This window comes from Oncorhynchus masou, chromosome 14 (genome assembly GCF_036934945.1).
Source record: "Oncorhynchus masou masou isolate Uvic2021 chromosome 14, UVic_Omas_1.1, whole genome shotgun sequence".
Taxonomy (NCBI): domain Eukaryota; kingdom Metazoa; phylum Chordata; class Actinopteri; order Salmoniformes; family Salmonidae; genus Oncorhynchus; species Oncorhynchus masou.
In genome coordinates, this window is record NC_088225.1 from 20,217,762 (window position 1) to 20,242,162 (window position 24,401).

The window sequence follows — 24,401 nt, forward strand, 5'->3', positions numbered from 1 at the left end:
CATTCTCAAAACTTTTGGCCACGACTGTAGATAAAGGCAATATTCTTAGAGAATTCATCCAATAGGACTACAATATCCCATAAAATAATCTAATTCAAGTGACACGTACACTTAGGTAAAACTGTGTCAAATGTGTTGAGTCATGAAAGAATAACTTGCTCATTACTATTACATGTTTATTATTATTATTTGTTTAGCATTATAAACTAATAACTGACAGGTATTAACAATTACAACCCATGTATAAACTCTGTAGCCTATACAGGGTGGCTTTATTTAAAGATCTTGTCTCTCAACTAAAGGCAACAGGTGCTTTTACAACTGCAACGTAGCCTATTAAATCTTTAATTACATTACATTACAATGAAAAACTGAAACAGAAAGGACCTCAATTTCTAATAGAAAAACAGGAACCAATCAAACAAAATGTTGTTTCTGGAACAAAAACCTAAACATTGGAATCAACAAAAAAATATTGCCTATTGTTTTCCAATGTGTCTTTGATCCTGGTTTGCTTCAATGGCAGATTATGACACCCAATTATTCTCTGTCCTCCGACTGTCTTGACTGCTGGAACTCATTGTATTGGGTGTCATTTTTTGTTTGAGAAAGTAGCACTTCGGAGACACAGAAAATTGTGATCCCCTAAGCAACTTCCTTGAGAATTGGTTTGCCACTACTCTGTCTGCCCTCAGCATGCAAATCTGACTAAACCATACATGCTCTACTTCTCTGCTTTTGAACCAAAGTGGGTGGGTAGAATTCCCATTCCTACCTATGAAACTTCTCCAGCATGTCAACTAAACAGATGGTGTAATCTGGCTCACATGCATTTTCATCAGGTTTAGAATATTTTTGCCCTCTAGTGGCCCAAAGTCAAAAGCACACAAATGTGGGTTCCTGTGACCTCATCTCTTGCACAACAAAACAGAACTCAATTATAGAAATGTATTCGCTTCCTCCTGCTGGTAAAGGTCGATAATAAGCCCTAGGAAATGTTCCAAAATCTCTCTAATTGTTAGTTCATGACACATTTCTGTGTTAGAAGTCATGCATGGAATTTAAAGAGGGTGGGCCGCTGGTCTGTAGCCATGGTAACAACTAAAAGTGTCTGAATATATCAGAGGAGACAGTTCCTGGACTTCAACAACACTACTCTACTCCTACATTTTCATACACTGAAAAGGTCTGCAGAGTGAAAACTGGATGTCACAAAGGTACTGTATGTCTGACAGGAGTTGAAAGCAGTACAATGTAAATTCAGAACTTTCAACCGAATGTTTAGCATATAAATGACAAAAAAGAAACTAACCATACTGTAACAAAACATGAACGGAACTAAATCATAAAGACAGTAAAATATCATTGAACGTCATTGAACCATTCAGGAGTAAGTCTGACAGAATATACAGGCAGAAGCAATTACCCAAGTGAAGCATAAAAGTAGAAAAGGCAATTTCATAACAAACCAAACAATTTTTAAAAAGGAGATCTGATTTCTCATATAAAAGGTCTTATTGGGCATTTCAGAGGAAGTCCCAGGCTGTATAAAGCAGTTTAATTCAATGTGATGTTGACTGTTCCTAGAGCATCTACCGCCCAGCCTGGATACTGTTCAGGAGAGGGGAACATTCTCTTCATGAATGTCCTCACAAAGTCTGGGAAGCGACCATCTATGATGCTCTGTCTCATCGACCGCATCAGAGTGAGCTGAATGCAAAGATAGAGGATAAGGTTGTTATCTCATCTATGGCAAATAGTAACAAAAGGAAACTATTAACCATTATAGAAACACAGACCTGGTAGGAGATGTTGTGGATGGTAATGTGATGCATGGCTGCGGTGTCACTCTTGAACAGAGCATGCAGATAGGCCCGACTGTGCCTGGAGTCATTGGGGAGAAAATGAAAAGTGATAATGTAATTTTTTTAATTGATATATTTAACCTTTATTGAACTAGTTATATTATTTACAATGATGGCCTAGGAACAGTGGATTAACTGCCTTGTTCAGGGACAGAGCAACAGATGTTTACCTTGTCAGCTCGGGGATTCAATCTAGCAACCTTTTGGTTACTGTTCCAACGCTCTAACCACTAGGCTACCCTGACACCCCATGAGAAAACAATGCTCAGAATCATTCAGCCTACAACTAAAAACATCCATTGAAGAGAATTGAGATTTGTAAGCCAGTTTCTCTAACCCCTACATACTCCATTCCTTCAACCCTCCGTATTCTGTCCCTCAGTGTACCAGGGTTAATATGCCTTTACCTCCGGCAGGTGGGGCACTGGCAGTCTGGATCTATTGCCTGTAGGTCCTTGGCAAACTGTTTCTTGGTAATCGTCAGAGATCCCCACGGGACCAGAGGCTGAGCCAAACCTCTGGGATGAAAGGAAGAAGATCACTTCATTATCATCATAACCATAATCATCGATATAATCATTATAAAGAAAGTAGTACTGCTATGGACTAAATGATAAAAGAAGCTATTGGGTTTCTCTGCACTTATGATAAGAATATTTATTTTGAAGTCAATTAATAGAGAGTAGGTGACTCATAATATGTAAGAGAATGGAATACTTACTGCAGTGCGTGTTGGGAAGACACAGTCAAACATGTCACAACCCAGAGCAACACACACCACCAGGTCTACTGCATAACTGTGACCCACAGCAAAACACATGAACCACATACATAGAAATGTCTGTACGGCACGACAAAACATTTGCAACTTATGCCATTTATGGATGTAAATGTGCTGTTATAACATAAGGAAGATGGCAGCCATACCCAACCCCCATGAGGTAGCGAGGCTTCTCCCGAGGCAGGTGGTCTGTGCTGAGTGTCACCATCCTCCAGAAATCATCCTTCTCCTCACCTCCGCTCAACCCACCGATAGCAAAGCCAGGAACATCCCGTTTTGTCATTTCTGTAAAAAGCACAGGAACAGAAAAATATTTTTTACATTTCACGAAATTTGGTATCAGCATCTGCACAGATAATGTATTTTTCATTAGCTCTTCTCCACTGTATTTCCAAAATAAGATGTTAAACTAATTAGCATGAAGACAGAGCAATTTTCTGTGCTGAATGGCTTTGAGGGAGGCTAGTCATCGATAGACATAGATGAAACAGGGGGGGAACATCTTACCGTCTAGACAGGCTTTGCGCAGCTCTGCGTTCAGGCCCCCCTGGATGATGGCAAACAGGTTCTGTCTATCTGGATTCTTATTGGCTGCAATGCAGCGGTCCAGCCAGCGAATCGATCTCCACGTAGCCTCCTCCACCCGCGGCCCAGTCACCGTACTGCTGACCACATCATCCAACTGCATCATGATGTCTGACCCTGGACAAAACAGAAATGGTGCGATATTAAAATTAAAATGAGTGGCTTTACTTTCCAGACTGATTCATTTGGAGTGGATACTGGATTGTGTCCTTCTTACCCAGACTGTTCTGTATGGCGATTGACTGCTCAGGACTCAGAAGGATCTCCTTCCCATCGTAAGGAGATTTGAACTTGACTCCCTCCTCAGTAACCTCAGATAGTTCAACAAGAGACACCATCTGAAAGCCCCCACTGTCCTATGTAGAAATGGTGGGAATTCAAGGAAAATTCCAACCAAAAACTATCTTTTGGTTTGTGTTTCAATATACTGGAGTCCCAAAATGTTTTTCTTGTCAGCACTCAAGTTTTCAAGATATGTGACCTTCAAAATACAGAAATCCTCCTCATATGATGCATTTTGCATCATATGATGCTCACATATCTTGAAAAGCAGACATTTGGGTGAAAGGGACCCTTGTTCTTTTTAGCCCAATTAAGCAGTCAACACATTAGCTGATACTCACAGTCAAAAGGTTTCTTTTCCAGTTCATGAAGCCATGCAGGCCATTTGCTTTCTCAATCAGCTCAGGACCCTGTGATGGGACAGACAAACACCATCCTCACTGTCTGCAGCACACCAGACACTGACAACAAAGAGCTGTCTACAAGGTCAATCATCTTTGATACACAATGTGAATAGCCCTAGCACCACTTAATGTAGCCATTGATAATGACTCTCAGTTCCATTACACATGAGAGTTATTGGACGAAGACGTCTTCTACACAGGGGAGTTGTGTTAAGAGCCCTGAAGCTCAGTCTGAACATTAACACGCATCACTTGCAGTACAGTTTTGGAAGCATAAGGACCTTATATCTTTCATATTAGCAATAATCATTTTCAAAAAACAAAAGGTTAAATTTATACACAGCTTTATAGGGTTATACACAGCTTTCTAGGGTTATGCACAGCTTTATAGGGTTATACACAGCTTTATAGGGTTATACAACACTTTATAGGGTTATACACAGCTTTGTAGGGTTATGCACAGCTTTATAGGGTTATACACAGCTTTCTAAGGTTATACACAGCTTTTTGTCACTGAAAAACACTGTTGGCCGCAACTGTGTTAAACCAGTTAAACAAGTAAGTGTGCATTTGCTCAATTATTTTGATGTGATATGAAAGTAGGGGGATTTATGTTTCTAGAACCGTACCGCAAGTGAGAATCATTTAACGTTTAGATGGAGTATTTGGCTGTTTTGGCTTCCTGGGCAAATTTGCCTTTAAAGTGCAAATCAGCAGTTGAAACAATAACAAAAAAGCCTCTCCACCACTGTTTCACTAAAACGCTGAGGGATGGGGCTGGAGATATGTAACCATTCTCAAATTCATAGACTGAGCTATGGATGCAAGGACTGACCATCCATGATATCAGAATTATAGCTTTGACCATGTTTTGAGGCTATACTGTGTTTGTTTACATTAACTTTGTTTACAAAGATTGGAGTAAAACAAAGTTATATTGTATATATTTTGGAGGTATGACAGTTGAACTAAGCTCATGAGGCATTTATAAATGATGTTCTTCAAGAATCAATGGGTACATATCATTAATGTATAAATCCAAAAATGGATGTAGCAAATTCTGATTGCCCCTTTAAACAGAACATGTAAGGTCCTTGGACTATAAGAGTAACGTTAGGCTCCTTTCTTACATTATTGGGCTACACTTACCGGCCTCATACCCAAGTGGTATGTGTTGCCAAGACAAATCTGACATCCCAGATCATCGAGTTGGTCCACTGTGATTCCCTTCATCGTGCCTTGTGTACCAACAGGCATAAACACTGGGGTGCTGACCGTACAGTGAGGGAGTTTGAGATCACAAGCCCTCGCTTTGGTCACTGGACATTCGGCGATGATTCGGAGAGCAAGAGGAGCAACGATGGAAACGGCTTTCTTGACAACTACGCCTGTTTCAAGGCTGCTCGTTGCAGCTTTTTTGGCTATGGGCGCAGCCATGTTGTTGCACACAGACGACGTCAACAAGCACGTGACATACCGGAACTACAGTAATCTAATATTTGCATTGAGTTGTAAAACAAATATGTCTTCATTACAATATAATTGACAGCAAACTCGTAGAAGCTATCCTTGCATGTCTTGTCATTTAATAATTGTATCATCAAGTATTAATTTGTCCATTGAAGTAATGTCCAGAGGTGAACACACCCCTTTGACGTTGAAAACAACTAGCCAATGAAAGGAGAGTGATTCGAGACGAACAGTGAGATTGACCAATTATTTAATTGACAGGAGGCGGTAGCCTTATCACCGGTTAGGTCGGATGTCGATTTGCCTGACCGGATGGTGGAAGTTTTGTTTTGTGAGTTTTCTATCCGTTTCGTTGACTTTGAGTATTTTTCGTGTTTATAAGAACACATTACTGTAATCCCACTAAATGTAAAGTTACACAATTTGTAAGCAGCATATTTTCCTTTGACAGAGTGAAGACAGGGCGGCTTGGAAGGTGGAATTCAACACTTCGGAGTAACCCGAGCACCTTGCTAACTCGTAACGTTAACGTAGTAGGCTAACGTTAGTTCGGGAGGGGAGCCGATCCAACGAAACCATGGGGAACCGGGGGATGGAAGATTTGATCCCCCTTATCAACAAACTTCAGGACGCTTTCAGTTCCATCGGCCAGAGTTGTAACTTGGACCTACCGCAAATTGCTGTGGTCGGTGGGCAGAGTGCTGGAAAAAGCTCGGTCTTGGAAAATTTCGTTGGCAGGTTGGTGGTGCTCACTCAACTCAATTTGCAAAAGCTCCCTGGAGTCAGCTTTTAGTAAGAAATTTCGCTAGCTCGATAACCAGTTGGTAAAATTGTGAGATGATCCGTGCTCCTAAACTGGTATTTGGTCACATACTCATTTACGCACTTGGCGTAGGCAAACAAAACAAAACGAAAGAGGAGGAACGAAATGTTGACGTTAGATGCGACGTTTGCGTGGCAAGCCAGGGCGGATGACATGTTTCAAAGGAAATCGTGAAAAGTTGTCTGGGGGCACTGGTCTAGGACCAGAAATATTACGTAGTAGTATCTATTTCTGTAAGGAAATAAAACTAAATGCAATAAATATGGACCAAATAACTTTGCTATCCAGCGTTTTGGGGGCAACTTGCTCCTGCAATAGTGTCAGCGGTTGTCAGCAGGGCCGAACACGGAAATTAAAACAGGCTACTTCAGTCGACTGATCAGTAGATTTGTTAATTTAATTATTTGTGTATTGTAGATTGTTCCCAGTACACATTGAATTGTTTTACATTTGAGATGTATGTAATTTATAACTCTCTGGGTGACATGATGACATTACACAACAGAACACAACTAGCTACAGTAGCTGCTTGTTTCAGTCTGGCATGGCTATGTTGGGCATAATCTGTATGGAGTGTAGTCTAGAATTTAGGTATATGAAAAACATTTAGTTGAATATTAGGCTGCTTGTCCCCCTTTAATCCACTTAAATATGATGCTGCACTTGGCAAATTGGGGTGCCACAAAGAGGCCAACAACATTGGTTTCCCAGAGGTGTTTGCATAGGATCGATCTGCTGTTGTGTATAATTTCTATACCCTTATGAATTTTATACCCTTTGCCTGTGAAAAACAAAAAAATATTACCGGTAGTTAGGCAATGTATCCTGCGTAAATACGCTGTATAGTTTTGTGGGGTCCAAAGAACTTGTTTTATAGTGGGTGAGTACATAGATAATAGGTGGGTGTAGTGTAGACTGGAGAAAAATGTATTTTGTGTGATGTCACACTGGTGTTTAGCCCTTGAATGACTCCGTTCCATTACACAAGTCATTGGAGGTTAATATCCCCAACGCTCGGTCTGAACATTAACGCCTTGATCACACTGACAGTATATTACATTTTGGTACACCAGGAGTACATTAATTTCCAATGGAACACTGCGTTTGCCGAAGGTATGCGTCCAACTGTACGCATAGACAGCTTGACAAAAATGTTAGCAGAAGGTGAATGTTAAACTTTTGTTGCACAGCATCCAGATGCTGCAAACCATTTTGCGCCAGACACTGTAGGTGTGATCGAGGCGTAACGTGCATCGCTTGCGTACGGTTTTGGAAGCGTACGGACCTTTTCTTTCATATCAGCGGGAAATAATTTTCTAGAACGAAAGCATAAATTGATATACACCTTTTTAATAGGGTTAGGGTTACTGTTCTCACAACGCCATATCTCCATGTTACAGCGCATTTTTATGTGAGACAGATGCTAATTAGCTATCTAGCTTGCTATGAACACCTGTGTGTGATGGAAGATGGCTGCCAGAAACGTGTTGTCACTGAAAATACTGTCATGTGCAACTGTGATAAAGCCTGCTAAAACATTGTATAGTAAGCGTATGTTTTGCATAGTGAAATGATATTGGTGTAACATTAAAAGTAAAGGGCTTTGTGATTTTAGAATCAATTCACGTTTAGATGGAGTTTTTGGCTGCCAAAGCCAGTCTACCTCTGAAAATAACAACATAAGATCCTTGGACCTTAATGAGTAATGGTAGACTTCTTAAGAGTACATCTTGGGCTAACTGGTGTTCTGCCCTTGTTTCAAAGGGAAACCATGTTGTAGGCTGGTCTCCTGGTCTCCCACTGGTCTATTTATAAGTTCCATGCCACACCCGGAAATCGGCAGCGGGGCAGGACCCACTATGCACCACCTATATTATGTCAGTCTATCACTAGGCAACATTCTATTATTTTCTGTTGCACATAATCAATCGCCTTGGGCCTAATAATTTCCCCCTGTGAGGCTAATGAATGAAAATATGTACTCTATACCTGAGCTGCACCAGTTTTGTTCATTTATAATGCACTGACTGTCCCTATCACTCACTAACCCAGTTTAGTGTTGGCTCTGAGGAGACTGTTGGATAGGATGTGTGTATGATGTATAAACAACAGGTGTGTACCTGGCCCTGTGGGGTCTGTCATCATTTCCAATTTTCTCGCTAGCCTAGTCTGTTTTTAAACAAAAATGATCTATCAGCAAGAAATAGGCATTCAATAGAATTTCATGACTATAGCATTGTGTTCACTCACAGCTTATTGCACAACTCATCATTTCCACTTTAGTGCTACCTCTTTCTCACCCCATTTCATTGTTTTCCCATTTGCCTGTTTGTGTTGTGCACTCTAACCCACAGCCCTCTTTAACAGGCTGGTCCTGTCTCTGTCTCCCACATCAGCAGTGTGTGAGATCACCCTTCATATAAAGACACAAAACAAGCACCCATGAAAGCCGCTTGTTAAGCAGGTTTTCCCAATTCAAAGACTCACTCAGAAGAATATTACACACACACACACACACTTTTTCTAGCTATGCATTGCCTTGCACCTCAAATACATGGAGCATTTCCATAGTCAAATAGGAACATACTAGATGACCACTCAACAAACACATGTAGTTTCAGATGAGGGACTTTGCGCTCAAATAGCACTTGACAGATGTCTGCTGTAATTAACGTTAGTCATTTGCTGCTGACCTCAATTTTCCTGCCAGAAATGACCTCCCACATTCTCCTGTTGACAGCTCTTAGGGAAGTAAGCTCACACACAGGTGCACACTCAAACATGCCTACACAAATGTACAACAAAGCATTTAGAGTTATGCCCATATGAGAGGGACGTGTAAAGGGGGTCAGTGTGATGCTAACAGTTTAGCTTCCTCCACGGTCCGACTGCCCTTGCCTGGCTACCCAGACACTTTGCTCCAGCCAAATGCTACGCCACACCCACGGACCTTAGATCCAGACCCATTGCTGAGAAGGAACTGAGTACCTCTCTGACACTTTACCGAATTTGAACACATTCTGGGCTGTCTGATTGGTCCTGAAACCGATGGGTTGGGCCAGAGCCAGAACACGAGGGTAAAGCAGCTGTTTAAAAATGTGTCATTGGCTTTGATACTCTGATTAGAGACGATCCAATCGATGATGGCTTTGTTTTGTATGAGGCCCCTGGTCACCACAAATGACTTCAGTGATGGCAGTCTCAGACTAAACTATGTAGCGAATCACAGAGCAACGGAACAATTTAGTATGAGTTGTCAGGCCCATACTGGGCTTGAACCTGTGATCCTCTGCTTTGCAACACATGTGACCGCCCTCAACAACCTTCCAACTGGTTATGCCACCCAAAATATATCCAAATTGTATTGTTACCACCACATCATCAACATTAAGGGACATGGGCAGCTGTGAGGAGGAGGTTTTATTCTCCAGGTCTTTAACTGTTTTCCAGAACTTCTTGGTTAGAACCAAAGAGCGAGAATTGCTCCGTAAAGTAACTAACTTTGGCCTTCTGGATGGCCTGAGTGCACTTATTTGTCATTTGCCTGAACGAGAGCCAGTCAGACTGAAGATGCTTTTGCCGAGACTTTCGCCACATGGAATTCTTGAGGTGGAGTAACTCTGCCTGAGCAGTCGAACCAGGGTCTGAATCTGTTTTTAATTCTCATTTCCTTTATGGGGTGTGTTTGTTAACAATACCACTGAAAATATTTAAAAAAAAACAAGGTACAACCGTCTTCGACAGGGAATCAAGTGGATTCTATACAAATTTAGAGTCCAGGTCATAAAGGAAGGCTTGCTCAGTTTTTTTTTTAGTCAAGCTTCTATGGCAAATCAGAACAGGTTGTTTTGCTGAACAGCCATTGCGAACACAGGCTGTAAAACGGTGATCACTAAGGTATCATTGATGTTTTCTGTAATGACCTATCAGGATTATTTGTGAGGATAACACCAAGGAGAGTAGCCATTGGGGCCTAGTGTTTAGACTGTTGGGACAGTAACCGAAAGGTTGCTAGATCGAATCCCTGAGCTGACAAGGTAAAAATCTGTTGTTCTGCCCTTGAACAAGGCAGTTAACCCACTGTTCCTAGGCCGTCATTGAAAATAAGCATTTGTTCTTAACTGACTTGTGTAGTTAAAAATAAATAATAATAATAATACAAATTTGGGTGTTTGGAGTCATACCTTGTGGGATTGGTAATAATCTGAAAGTTGTAGCGAGTCCCATTGCTTTACGAGTTGGTCAGGTGATTTAAGCATGTTCCAGTTAAGGTCACCTAGCAGGACAAATTCAGACTTAGTGTAAGGGGCCAGGAGGGAGCTTAGGGCAGGTAGGGTACAGGTCGGTGCTGATGTTGGCCAAAAACATCCAGCAATAGTCAACGGAGCTATTTGAAAGTTTAATGCTGAAAACCAGAAAATTAAATTGTTTAGGGACACACCTGGTAAAGTTTGCCACTCCACCTTTGGAAGATCTGTCTTGCTGAAAAAGGTTATAACCAGAAAGGTTATAAGAGTGTTCAAAACACTCTTTCATAACCACGTCTCTGGATCGGAGCTGTGAACCTACACTTTCAATTGATACATTTTAGGCAATAAGCTTCTAGTGTTAACGTGCAGAAAACCCAAGCTTTTACGAGAGTAGAAATCAGTGAAACCGATATCAGTGCACAAGTCAGAATTGGGGCTAGCAACAGTAGATGAGCCAGGGTCTACATGCACATTTCTAGATATCATCAGCAGTAATAGTCGGCACGGCAGAGGACAGCGAGAGCTCTGCAATGTTGATGTCTTGTGACATTTGAATGTGCATCAGATGGCAACAAGATCATATTGTACAATTTCATCAGGTAACATGAATATAAAGCCGACAAGAGATGGATAGGATGGGGTGCCAAGAGTCCATGTAACCTGTCCCACGGTTGGGTAAACAAGCAAGTTCATAGTCAACAAAGTGTGCAGGAGTCATGAGGCAAATAGCATAAAGCAGAAGAAAGAAATATATAAGGACTTGGGGCTAGCCGTTGTAAGTTCAGAGTCACTTGCCCCAACAAGAGCTTGAGAGAGTAGCTCTCTGAGTCCAGTAGGCTATAAAAGTATGATAGAAAATAAATCAATAGTAGGCCTATCCTAGTTAATTGAAGTGTTTCTGAGTAAGGCTAATTGACTATCTAAAATTCTGATCAGTCCAAAGTCTGCAGTGTGTGTAAGTGCATGTGTGTTGGAGGTGAGTGAAAGCCTGGAAGAGAGGAGGGGAGTGTGGCGGGGGTACCTATAACAAACAGGGGGAGACAGGCTAGGGCAGACCGTGAACAGATCGCCAGGTGGATTCCAAGCAGCAGTGCAGCAGGCAACGGGAGTAGGTGTCACACCCACTTGGAAGAAGCTTTTTTCGGGAGGCAGATTCCTTGTAGAAAAATGCCAGTTATCTACCTAAAGTAGCTAGCAAGTCTCTGTCCACCAATCTTAACATGGAATTGTTTGGGTCCTGATGCCGATCACTCACTATGGCATTTAGGCTGTTCTAAATGTTTTCTTCTGTTTTGATGTTGTTTTTGGGTATCTTTTTGGTACATAAGTTCAAATCAACATGTATTCGTCATATGCACAGGATACAGCATAAACGGGGCAATACATATTTTTTCTTGTGGACTTCCTCAACACTGCAGTAATAATACCATTACCAGTAAAACTAATACTGTCATTAATAGTATAAAAGTTGACAAAGTAATTTAAAAAATCAAGTAATAACTAAGGATTTATTGTAAGCATTTACAGAATATACTGTGAATTACAAATGCCAGTGTGCTGATATCAAGTTGTTGTGTTAAGAGGTGCTTAGGCTATATGAAGTGTTTTAGCTCTTGGTTTGAGACAGGATTACTTAAAGTATGGCTCTGTGGCATAATGCAAGCTACAGAAGCAAACATACATGACATGTGGGAGAAAGAGAAACCTGAGAGGAAGTGGAGTATTTGACAAATTTTTCTGAATATTCTTTAAAGTAGTGTCATACCATCACAGAAGTTCTTCTGGGGTGAAGATGGTCATTTCTGTCAGTGTAGACACGGAGACATGCCAAAGAAGTATAATGACAGACTGGTTGTGGAGGTTTTTCTCTCTCTCGCTCTGTGTTGGGGGGGGGGACTGGCCGTAGTATATATCCTCTGTCTACAGCAGCAACAATGAATGAGTCCAGCAGTGGGAATACACCCTAGAAATTAGAGCAGCTCTTGTTCTGTCCCGCCTTGGCTGCCTGCCTCCACACTTTTGTTGTGCTAGGTGAATTCCGTTGAGCTCTGATGTCATCTAGCCTAATGGTTGACTGGCAGCCGCTTAAGTCTGACTCTGACTCATGCGTTCCTCTTCCATTGATTATGACGTTTCACAATATGCAAAAGTCAGTTCGGATGTCAGTGAAATGTACCACCGCAAGATATCTTGTACTGAGTGGTGTAGCAGAATTTGAAGTAGGCATTTCATAAGGCAGTCTAATTGAATGTGGACCTCCGTCTTCCAGGTGCCCTGCTGCTATTGACTGTCGCTGGTCAGGAGGGATGGCGTTTGCCCGTGGTATTTTGTTCATGTTGGAGGCGTGATCGACTTTCCTTGTTGTTCCCTGAAACTGACTAGTGGTTGTTTTTTGTGTGATTTTTAAGACATGTTTATACATCGACTCTAATTACGCTGCAGCTAGCGACTGGAATGAGCTGCAAAAAACACTCAAACTGGACAGTTTTATCTCAATCTCTTCATTCAAAGACTCAATCATGGACACTCTTACTGACAGTTGTGGCTGCTTCACGTGATGTATTGCTGTCTCTACCCTCTTGCCCTTTGTGCTTTTGTCTGTGCCCAATGTTTGTACCATGTTTTGTGCTGCTGCCATGTGCTGCTGCTGTGTTGTCATGTTGTGTTGCTGCCATGCTGTGTTGTTGTCTTAGATCTGTCTTTATGTGGTTTTGTGGTGTCTCTCTGGTCGTGATGTGTGTTTTATCCTTTTTTGTTTTTAATCCCCCATCCCTGCAGGAGGCCTTTTGGTAGGTCATCATTGTAAATAAGAATTTGTTCTTAAATGACTTGCCTAGTCAAATATAAAATAAAAACACTCACTCACTCAGCAACTGTGTGTCTATGTACATAAGGACAACCAAAGGGTTCATATCAGACTTTTCTGACACCCAGGAGGATATTTTGAAATGCTGGTTAAAAGCTTCTGTGTGTTTGAGCATGGCAATAAGCTAACTTAGATGACCTAGGTTCCTGTCCAGGGTAGAGGTCGACAGATTATGATGTTTCAACGCCGATACCGATTTATTGGAGGACCAAAAAAACCGATACCAATTAAATCGGCCGATTTTAATAAAAAAAAAAATAATAATAATAAAAAAATAAAAAATAATAAAAATAATAATAATATTTAAAAAATAATAATAATTTAAAAAAGAAATTGTGATAATGACAATTACAACAATACTGAATGAACAGTTATTTTAACTTAATATAATATGTAGATCAAATCAATTTAGCCTCAAATAAATAATGAAACATGTTCAATTTGGTTTAAATAATGCAAAAACAAAGTGTTGGAGAAGAAGGTAAAAGAGCTTTCTTACATTGCAAACTTAAGTTCCTTGCTCAGAACATGAGAACATATGAAAACTGGTGGTTCCTTTTAACATGAGTCTTCAATATTTTTACTTTATTTTTATTTTACCTCTATTTAACTAGGCAAGTCAGTTAAGAACAAATTCTTATTTTCAATGACGGCCTAGGAACAGTGGGTTAACTGCCTGTTCAGGGGCAGAACGACAGATTTGTACCTTGTCAGCTCGGGGATTCAATGCTCTAACCACTAGGCTACCCTGCCGCCCCAGGTATTCCCAGGTAAGAAGTTTTATTTTGTAGTTATTATAGGACTATTTCCCTCTTGTATTTCATTAATATTAGATGTTCTTATAGGCACTTTAGTATTGCCAGTGTAACAGTATAGCTTCCGTCCCTCTTCTCGCTCCTACCTGGGCTCGAACCAGGAACACAACGGCAACAGCCATCCTCGACGCAGCGTTACCCATGCAGAGCAAGGGAAACAACTACTAGAAGGCTCAGAGCGAGTGACGTTTGAAATGCTATTAGTGCGCGCTAACTAGCCAGCAATTTCACTTCGGTTACAGCAGCCTCGTCTCGGGAGTTGATAGGCTTGAAGTCATAAACAGCGCAATGCTTGTCGCACAACGAAGAGCTGCTTGCAAAACACACGAAAGTGCTGTTTGAATGAATGTTTATGCACCTGCTTCTGCCTACCACCGCTCAGTCAGATACTTAGATACTTGTATGCTCAGTCAGATTATACGCAACGCAGGACATGCTAGATAATATCTAGTAATATCATCAACCATGTGTAGTTAACTAGTGATTTATGATTGCTTGTTTTTTTTCAGAAGCTAAGTTTAATGCTAGCTAGCAACTTGCCTTGGCTTACTGCATTCGCGTAACAGGCAGTCAGTCTCCTTGTGGAGTGCAACGGTCATTATTGCGTTGGACTAGTTAACTGTAAGATTGCAAGATTGGATCCCCCGAGCTGACAAGGTGAAAATCTGTCGTTCTGCCCTTGAACGAGGCAGTTAACACACCATTCCTTGGCCATCATTGAAAATAAGAATGTGTTCTTAACTGACTTGCCTAGATAAATAAAGATGAAATAATGGTGTAATTTTTTATATTTTTTTAAATACAGATTTCCGATTGTTATGAAAATTTTAAATAGGCCCTAATTAATCGGCCATTCCGATTAATCGGTCGACCTCTAGTCCAGGGTGAATTAGTAATAGAGGGGCCCTAGCCTAACCCTTGTTGCTCACCTTCTCAGAGAGTCATCTGACATGGCTGCATCTATCAACACCTGTACTCGAATAAACAAATACCACACTAAGGACAATAAAAACGCTATTAGCAGATGCTGCCATTAAATGGTTACTACTCTGCTTTGGGTTTCTGTAGAATGGTTCTGTGTGCTGAATTGCACTCTGTGGTATTAATAAAATCTAATTTTCCATGCTTTTCTCTTTTATGTGTATGTGTGTTATTGGACTATGAATAACTTCATGTAGATCATTGAGGATCTTGTGGTCTCCACTCTGGCTCTCTGTGTGGCTGTTGGACTGTGATGTCATTGTCCCTGGGGGCGGGAGTATGGAGGTCATATCTAGCTGTACAAGCTGGTTGGGGCTGGGCTGTTATCTGATTTGCTGTGCCAGTGCTGGCAGCGGAGTAGAGGAGACTAGTGGACTGTGAACCTGGGAGGTGACCAGGAACTGACTGACTCACATGGTTTGCGAATTGGAAGGTTTTGCCTAAATGGTAACAAATTAAGGGGAAATGATGCAAACTGCTTGGAGGGAAAAGCAATAGGAATGTTGACCATCTAAAATCTGTCTTGTACATCAAGCTGCATCTTTGCAAAAGCTCAGTCACACACTGTCCACTCAGCTTTTGTAGTCTATTTGATTCTTGAAAGTGGACTGAAAGTCTGGCGAGGCAGTCAGACTTGAGGCTGTGAATGTGGGAACCATAATGATAGAGGTCTAAGATGCCACATGAGTTAATCCCACGCCTCTCACCAAACCTCAGACCCATGTTTGTGTTCCACACCCCTCCTGGTAAACCATACAGTGACCTCAACATTTCAGTCTACTACACAGTCATCCACGTACAAAGTCTACTACACTGTTTACTACAGCTTCATCCAGAAACAGTCTACTACATTCATCTTAACCTTTTTGCATCTTAATGAGAACAGAGAAACATTATTAATAATATTTATGAATTGAACATGCTTACCTTTTGTCTTTGTTTAAACATTTTACTATGGAACCGTTTTATATTTAGACCAGGCCAGTCCTCTACATAGACCAGCACACCATAACCAGTCAGAGCTGCAGTAGGTCTATGTGCAAATAGCCATTGCCACATGGATCTGCCATTCACTTTTGAACTGGACTGTGTTTACAGCATGAGCGTTCACTAGTAGATGCACTTGTTTTGAGATCAAAGCGAGAGCTGCATGTTGCCACCTGTGCACATGTGTTCATATTCTTTGCTAGTTAGTGAGTTATTATCCCAGTTATAGCTAACTTTTAGTCAACAATGGAGTGGTTGCTTCATAGAAGAGTTCAAAATGTGTGCATTTCTAGCCATCTTTGAAAAGCGAGTCCATTAAAGAGCTTTGGTCTTAAAGGGGCAGTGTTGTATTTTGAGACTGTATTGAATAAGCTAAGCGGAATAAAAGGCAGAGGGTAGCATAATTTGTCTGATTCTCTGTAATAATGGTATGGGAATAATGCATTTTATTTTCTAAAGGGGTTTCTTGCATCAAACAACACATTTTCAGTCACCTTATCTGAAGGACAAGTGAATAAACAGGTTAATGTAAGGCCCTGCATGTATTTTTCAAAAGTCTCATGGAATGTTCAGCATTTGCTCCACTAAAAGTTTGCAATTATGCTGCGGGACTTGGAGGTAATTTGTGTTTTAGTGCAGTACCTTGCGTCACCACTTCATTGCTCCAGACCAGCGAATGGGGGAGTTAGAGCACTGATTATGCTTTTGGGTTCTACTGTGCTTTTGGGTCCTACTAATGAATGGGCAACATAAACCTAAATGGAAACTGATAATTGTGCACAACTTCAGTATTACTTACTAAAACACTTGTTACACTAAATTTATTTAATTTTGTTGGGATTATTTTGCTTTTACTGTAGGCCACTCCTGACCGGTCATGTTGTACAGCGCCTGAGTGGCGCAATGGTCTAGGACACTGCATAGCAGTGCAAGCTGTTGCAACAGATGCTGGTTAGTGTGCCGGCTTTGACTGGGAGACCCATAAAATGACTGCAGGTTTTGGTATCTCTCCCTCTAAAACAGAAATAATTCTAAATGACAAACTGGCTTTATTTACAAATCACTCCATGTTCAAGAATGGCCTTTTTTCTCTCTCATTTTACGTAATATGAAAACAACTAAATAATATCCAAAATATTGTTATTTTTTTTTAAACAAAGCGACTATTATTAATTTAGAATGATATAAAAGCCTGTTGACTATTATCATAGATTTATTATTATTAATCCTCTTATTAGCAGGACAATATATATTGGTTCCCAAGGGGGGGCATTGCATTGCGTTGCACTCATAATGGCGCTGACTAGGGAAACGTTCCCGTTGTTCTGTTCTTAGTGCCAGTCTGCACTTTCAAACTAAAACAATGTAACTAATAATGCTTTCGTTAATAAAATAGTGATAAAAATACTCTTTCAAAATGCCAACATTTGTTTAGTTATGGATCCATAACGAATTACTATGGGAATAAATATCCCTGAATTTCAGAAATATTGGAACAAAGTTGTCTAATGAAGGTAAACAAATTGTTGTTTACTGTAATATACTCTTTCAAACGCATACGGTCACATTGTAAAGCACCATTATGGATATTAGCAGGGCTATATTTTGGCTTTTAATGGGCAGCGCACAATTGGACCAGTGTTTCTCTCCCTCTAAAAACAGAAATAAATGTTTTGGCATTTACAAATATTATTTTAACCTTTTTTATTCAGATTACAATCCCTTATGTTTTTTTGTTTGTTTTTTTAAATGAAATAACCTCAAATATTGTCATCAAATTGATAAAATATAACGGTCATATAGACCAGCTCCTACATAAAGCGGAGTGACTCACTCATTCATGGCTTTGGATCAAAATAAATAAGTACCAACATGCTTTCTCATAGTCTTTAATAAAGAAATGTTTTGGCCTGGACACCATGTGCTGTATTAAAATAGCTGATTATGGGCTATGCCTTCACCAACACCTCTCAGTATTTTGATATATTGTGGATGGGGGCTTCTGCAGTGCAAAATGCTTTGCTACAGATGCAGGTTCGATACCCGTGCCGGCCACCACCGGGAGACCCCATGAGGTGGCGTTTGGTTTTCATTTAGATTCCTCCAATCCTCTATATGTAAATATTGGTGGAGAGTCATGTTATATTTTTTTATATACTGTAGGCCTACCATAGACAACGTGAGTCTCACTAGTGTTGAGTAATGTGCTGTTAAAAGTGGTGTAGGTCTTATTTATTTAAAGAGCATATTGAAGTTCGAAGCAATAGGATTTGAAGCAATTAGCCTACAACTATTTTAGAACCATTCCCGCTGCTCTGAGACAAGCATGGGGACTGTTCTTGATATATCAATGAGATTTTTATTTTCTCCGAATCTCTGTGTATTGGTTAGACTAGAATTAGAAAATGTTATGTTCTTAGTGTAACCTTTTATTTAACTTGGCAAGTCGGTTAAGAACAAATTCTTATTTACAAGGACAGCCTACTACTCCTTTAGCTAAATTTAGCTAGATTCTATAGATAGTACTGTACTCCAGACCGTCACGTTGTACAGCGCCGTATTTTCCTTTTTGTCCTAATGGAAACCCAGAGTTTTTCTTTTCTTGGAATAGAAACACCATAATATTAATTAGGCAAGTACCAGTCAAAAGTTTGGACACCTACTCATTCCAGGCTTTTTCTTTATTTTGACTATTTTCTACATTGTGGAATAATAGTGAAGACATCACAACTATGAAATAACACATATGGAATCAGTTAAATTCTTATTTACAAGGACAGCTTACTCCTTCCTCCCCGTCAGGGAATTGAACCCCGGTTTCTCGCATGCCAGCACGACACAGGGATTCTTTAGCTAAATAGACCAGTACTGTAGCCTACTCCCGACCATCACGTTGTACAGCGCCAAATTTTTGGTTCCATCCTAACGGAAACCCAGAGGGTTTTTTGTTTTTCTTGGAATAGAAACACCATTTTCAGAAATGTTGCTTAATTCATTTTCTTAATATCATTCACATATACTATATTCTTACAAAAAGGTTTTAAATTCTCTAGTACAGCCACTATTGAAGGCTATCAAATGCTTCTCAAAGATGCCCTCTGGTGGTCAAACTAGCACTAACTAGTGTCAGTCTACTACACAGTCTACTACAGTCATCCAGTGACAAGGAACTAGAAGCACAAACATTTCGCTACACTCGCATTAACATCTGCTAACCATGTGTATGTGACAAATAAAATCTCCTACACAGTCGACTACAGTAATCCAGGGACACAGTCTCCAAAACACAGTCAAGTAGTCTACTGCAGAGCTGAGAATATTTTAGTAGGCCAGTCAGTCTATTACTGTCATCCAGCCTACTACAGTACATAGGCTACTCTGAACCAGACCATGCCGGGCTGCTTCCAGCCTCAGTATAACAGTCAGGGTTGGTTGAAGTTGGGAACAATTTAATTTCTGTTAGTAGATTTATTCCATAGGGATCCTATTCAAACCCTGATCTTGAATTTAGATGGAATTCACCCCAACTCTGATGGCTGTGGAATCCCTGGTAGTGAGAGGCAGATCAGAGGCAGGGGAGTGTTCAATGTTGGTTCTGTCTGACCCTTCTCTTTCATTGTATCTATTTTCTGCAGCATTGAAAGAGGGAGGCTCAGAGACTGCTGGTCTTTGCTTGGCCTATTCATAATGCATAGAATGATACACAATCTGTTCAGCTCCTCTATCATTTACAGCACATCAATAATGGACATGCACCCACATGTCCTCACTTCCCTTCGAGTGGGGGCTTTTATGGCTGTATATCTCTGGATATGGTGTGTGTGTGTGTTGTTAGGTCATGTGTTTCTTCTGTTCACAGGGTGCATGGACTCACAGAAGTATCTTGTTCTGGCTGTGTCTCTGACTATCTGTGTGATACTGTGATCATTTGTCTGTCTTTGTCCAGTTGAACTGATGAAGTGTGTGTGAATGGAGAGGAGGACGGGTCCAGTGAGAGTGGTGGGGATGTATAACTAGTGTAATACATTAGAGGTTGACCGATTTTAATTAGGGCCGATTTCAAGTTTTCATAACAATCGGAAATCGGTATTTTTGGGCTCCGATTTGCTTTTTATACCTTTCATTTAACTAGGCAAGTCGGTTAAGAACAAATTCTTGTTTTCAATGACGGCCTAGGAACAGTGGGTTAACTGCCTCCTTCAGGGGCAGAACGACAGATTTTCACCTTGTCAGCTCACTGGATCCAATCTTGCCACCTCAGTTAACTAGTCCAACGCAATAACGACCTCCCTCTCTCTTGTTGCACTCCACAAGGAGACTGCCTATTACGCAAATGCAGTATGCCAAGGTAAGTTGCTAGCTAGCATTAAACTTATAAAAAACAATCAATCATAATCACTAGTTAACTACACATGGTTGATGATATTACTAGATATTATCTAGCGTGTCCTGCGTTGCGTATAATCTGACTGAGCATACAAGTATCTAAGTATCTGACTGAGCGGTGGTAGGCAGAAGCAGGCGCATAAACATTCATTCAAACAGCACTTTCATGCGTTTTTGCCAGCAGCTCTTTGTTGTGCGCCAAGCATTGCGCTGTTTATGACTTCAAGCCTATCAACTCCCGAGGTGAGGCTGTTATAACCGAAGTGAAATGGCTGGCGAGTTAGCGTGCGCTAATAACGTTTCAAACATCACTCGCTCTGAGCCTTCTAGTAGTTGTTTCCCTTGCTCTGCATGGGTAATGCTGCTTCGATGGTGGCTGTTGTTGTGTCCCTGGTTCAATCCCAGTGAGGAATGAGGAGAGGGACAGAAGCTATAATGTTACACTGGCAATACTAAAGTGCGTTTAAGAACATCCAATAGTCAAAGGTTAATGAAATGCAAATGGTATAGAGGGAAATAGTCCTATAATTCCTATAATAACTACAACCTAAAACTTCTTACCTGGGAAAATTGAAGACTCATGTTAAAAGGAACCACCAGCTTTCATATGTTCTCATGTTCTGAGCAAGGAACTGAAACGTTACCTTTCTTACATAGCACATATTGCACTTTTACTCTCTTCTCCAACACTTTGTTTTTACTTGAGGCTAAATTGATTTTATTGATGTATGATATTAAGTTAAAATAAGTGTTCATTCAGTATTGTTGTAATTGTCATTATTACAAATACTTTTTTTTAATCGGACGATTTTATCGGTATCGGCTTTTTTGGTCCTCCAATAATTGGTATTGGTATCGGCGTCAAAATCATAATCGGTCGACCTCTAAAATACATTAACACTTGGAGAGGTCAGCCCTCTGATCCTCAGCTCCCTCTCTCAACACGTCCTCAGTCTGCTCTGTGTCCACTCCACTTAGGCAAGTCCAGCTCTTGCTTTCCCATTTCCCTCTCCCGCTCTCCACCATTCTCCCGCTCCCCTATTCCCATTCTCCTTATTCCCTCACGCACCATCTCCCTTTTTCTTCCCTCTCTCTCCACCTCTCCCCATCTCAGCCCCTGCCAGAGCTTTTCTATACCGGCATCCCACTCTCCCAGTTAGACAGGCTTTCTCTATGACAAACAAAACACACTACATGATCTGCAGCACATAACATCAGTGCTGAACTCAGGCCATCCAGAATGTTCCCACTGTTCAACAGGTTGAGTCAATAGTGTGAGTGCCTCTGTAATAGTCAACAGTATGGCTCCATCCTGTTTGTCCTGTGTGTGACATATAGCTTCTAGTCTAAAGCAGACTGACTATCTCCATTCCCTCCGGCGTCTTTCTGCATGTGGCGTTAGATGTTGAGTTAGAAAGAGGGAGGTAGGTTTGTCTTAATAGAATGTGCTGTACCAGGCCCAGAGTTCAGTGTTATTACAACCAGATGTAGATGTAGGTTTTCTGTTGCACATTTTATTTACCCTTTTATTTAACTAGGCAAATCCGTTAAGAACTAAGTCTTATTTACAATGATGGCCTACCCTGACCAAACCCTAACCCGGACGACGCTGGGCCAATTGTGCACCACCCTATGGGACTCGCAATCACAGCACTTTAAGAGGGAAACAGACTAAATATACACAAGAAAGAAACAACTCTATGTACAGTTGCACATGGTCAGGCTTGTCTGCACTGTAGGCCCATTATCGTCAGATTAAAGTTCAAATAAACTCAGCAAAAAAAAAGAAACTCACTGTCAACTGCGTTTATTTTCAGCAAACTTAACATGTGTAAATATTGGGGGGGGGGTCAAAATCAAAAGTAAGTCAGTATCCGGAGAGACCATCAGCTGCATTAAGTACTGCAGTGCATCTCCTCATGGACTGCACCAGATTTGCCAGTTCTTGCTGTGGGATGTTACCCCACTCTTCCACTAAGGCACCTGCAAGGTCCCGGACATTTCTGGGGGGAATGGTCCTAGCCCTCACCCTCCGATCCAACAGGTCCCAGACGTGCTCAATGGGATTGAGATCCGGGCTCTTCGCTGGCCATGGCAGAACACTGACATTCCTGTCTTGCAGGAAATCACGCACAGAACGAGCAGTATGGCTGGTGGCATTGTCATGCTGGAGGGTCATGTCAGGATGAGCCTGCAGGAAGGGTACCACATGAGGGAGGAGGATGTCTTCCCTGTAACGCACAGCATTGAGATTGCCTGCAATGACAACAAGCTCAGGACGATGATACTGTGACACACCACCCCAGACCATGACGGACCCTCCACCTCCAAATCAATCCCACTCTAGAGTATAGGCCTCGGTGTAACCCTCATTCCTTCAACGATAATTGTGAATCCGATCATCACCCCTGGTGAAACAGAACCGCAACTCGTCAGTAACAAGCACTTTTTGCCAGACCTGTTTGGTCCAGCGATGGTGAGTTTGCCCATAGGCACCGGTGATGTCTGGTGAGGACCTGCCTAACAACAGGCCTACAAGCCCTCAGTCCAGCCTCTATCAGCCTATTGTGGACAGTATGAGCACTGATTGAGGGATTGTGCATTCCTGGTGTAACTCGGAAGGTTGTTGTTGCCATCCTGTACCTGTCCCGCAGGTTTGATGTTCGGATGTACCAATCCTGTACAGGTGTTGTTACACAGTCTGCCGCTGCGAGGACGATCAGCTGTCTGTCCTGTCTCCGTGTAGCGCTGTCTAAGTTGTCTCTCAGTATGGGCATTGCATTTTATTGCCCTGGCCACATCTGCAGTCCTCATGCCTCCTTGCAGCATGCCTAAGGCACGTTCACGCAGGTGAGCAGGGACCGTTTAGGTGTTTTTCAGAGTCAATAGAAAGGCCTCTTTAGTGTCCTAAGTTTTCAAAACTGTGACCTTAATTGACTAAAGTCTGTAAGCTTTTGTTGTCTTAACGACCGTTCCACAGGTGCATGTTCATTATTTGTTTATGGGTCATTGAACAAGCATGGGAAACAGTGTTTAAACCCTTTACAATGAAGATCTGTGAAGTTATTTGGATTTTTACTAAATATCTTTGAAAAAGGGAGTTTATCTATGTTCAATGTGCACTGGCTAGGACTAATGAATCATCTTAATTGTCAGATAAGTGAATGTATTAAATATACTTCAGCTCAATGTCAAGTATCAAGGCTACTATGGGCGTAATCTTATTTTAGGCGGTATCTTACACATTGACACAGCCAGCTTGCAACACACAATCACTTGAAATATTCTACTGAATGTATGCGCCTCGCCTTGCATCCTCATCAAGAGGCTCTCCCCTGTTCCATCGTGCTGTGAGACCACGAGTGACCGAGTGCATCGTTCTAAATCGCCACATTACCTAAATCTATGTAACCGTGGCAACTAAGTGGCTGAGCAAATGAATTGATCTTCAGGGGCATCAGAGTAATTTGACTTTCTCTGTTTTTTCTGTCTGTCTGGGGCTCGCCCCCTCACTTTCTTGGTCTCTTTCTCTCCCTCACTTAATTTTTTCCTAATTTAATTTCTCTCCTTTTCTCTCTCTCTCAGGGATTTTCTTCCTCGAGGATCAGGCATTGTCACCCGTAGACCTCTGATCCTGCAGCTGTGCTTTAACAAAGCCGGTGAGTCTGCATTCTCATACAACCATGGCCTTATCTGTCCTCATTGCTGCTGCCATGGACCTGCCTCCTCCACTCAACAACACTGTCTGGTGCCTGGTAAAGACTTTCTTCTCTCGCTCTCTGTGTCTCTCTCACTCTCTGTGTCTCTCGCTCTCTGTGTCTCTCTCGCTCTGTCTCTGTGGCTCTCGCTCTCTGTGTCTCTCTCTCTCGCTCTCTGTGGCTCTCGCTGTCTGTGGCTCTCGCTCTC

The 24,401-nt window shown here is 41.4% G+C and overlaps 2 protein-coding genes across 10 annotated transcripts in view; one reads left to right on the top strand and one right to left on the bottom strand.

Moving 5' to 3' along the window:
- Positions 1 to 223: 223 nt before the first annotated feature.
- Positions 224 to 5,496, bottom strand: LOC135554490 (queuine tRNA-ribosyltransferase catalytic subunit 1-like). Its single transcript, XM_064986821.1, is given in 10 exon segments — positions 224 to 1,710; positions 1,800 to 1,884; positions 2,273 to 2,367; positions 2,369 to 2,383; positions 2,587 to 2,662; positions 2,793 to 2,931; positions 3,154 to 3,348; positions 3,449 to 3,587; positions 3,855 to 3,923; positions 5,067 to 5,496. Coding segments are annotated over 10 exon segments (1,254 nt in total). The 5' UTR covers positions 5,355 to 5,496; the 3' UTR covers positions 224 to 1,557.
- Positions 5,497 to 5,653: 157 nt separating this feature from the next.
- The window catches only part of LOC135554489 (dynamin-2), a 40,260-nt gene continuing 21,512 nt past the window's right edge, over positions 5,654 to 24,401 (top strand). For all 9 annotated transcript variants that reach the window (XM_064986819.1, XM_064986812.1, XM_064986814.1 and 6 more), the window contains exons 1-3: positions 5,654 to 5,718; positions 5,839 to 6,125; positions 24,081 to 24,154. In XM_064986819.1, coding sequence (XP_064842891.1) covers positions 5,965 to 6,125; positions 24,081 to 24,154 — 235 coding nt within the window. In that variant the 5' untranslated portion in view covers positions 5,654 to 5,718; positions 5,839 to 5,964. The remainder of the gene's footprint in view (positions 5,719 to 5,838; positions 6,126 to 24,080; positions 24,155 to 24,401) is intronic.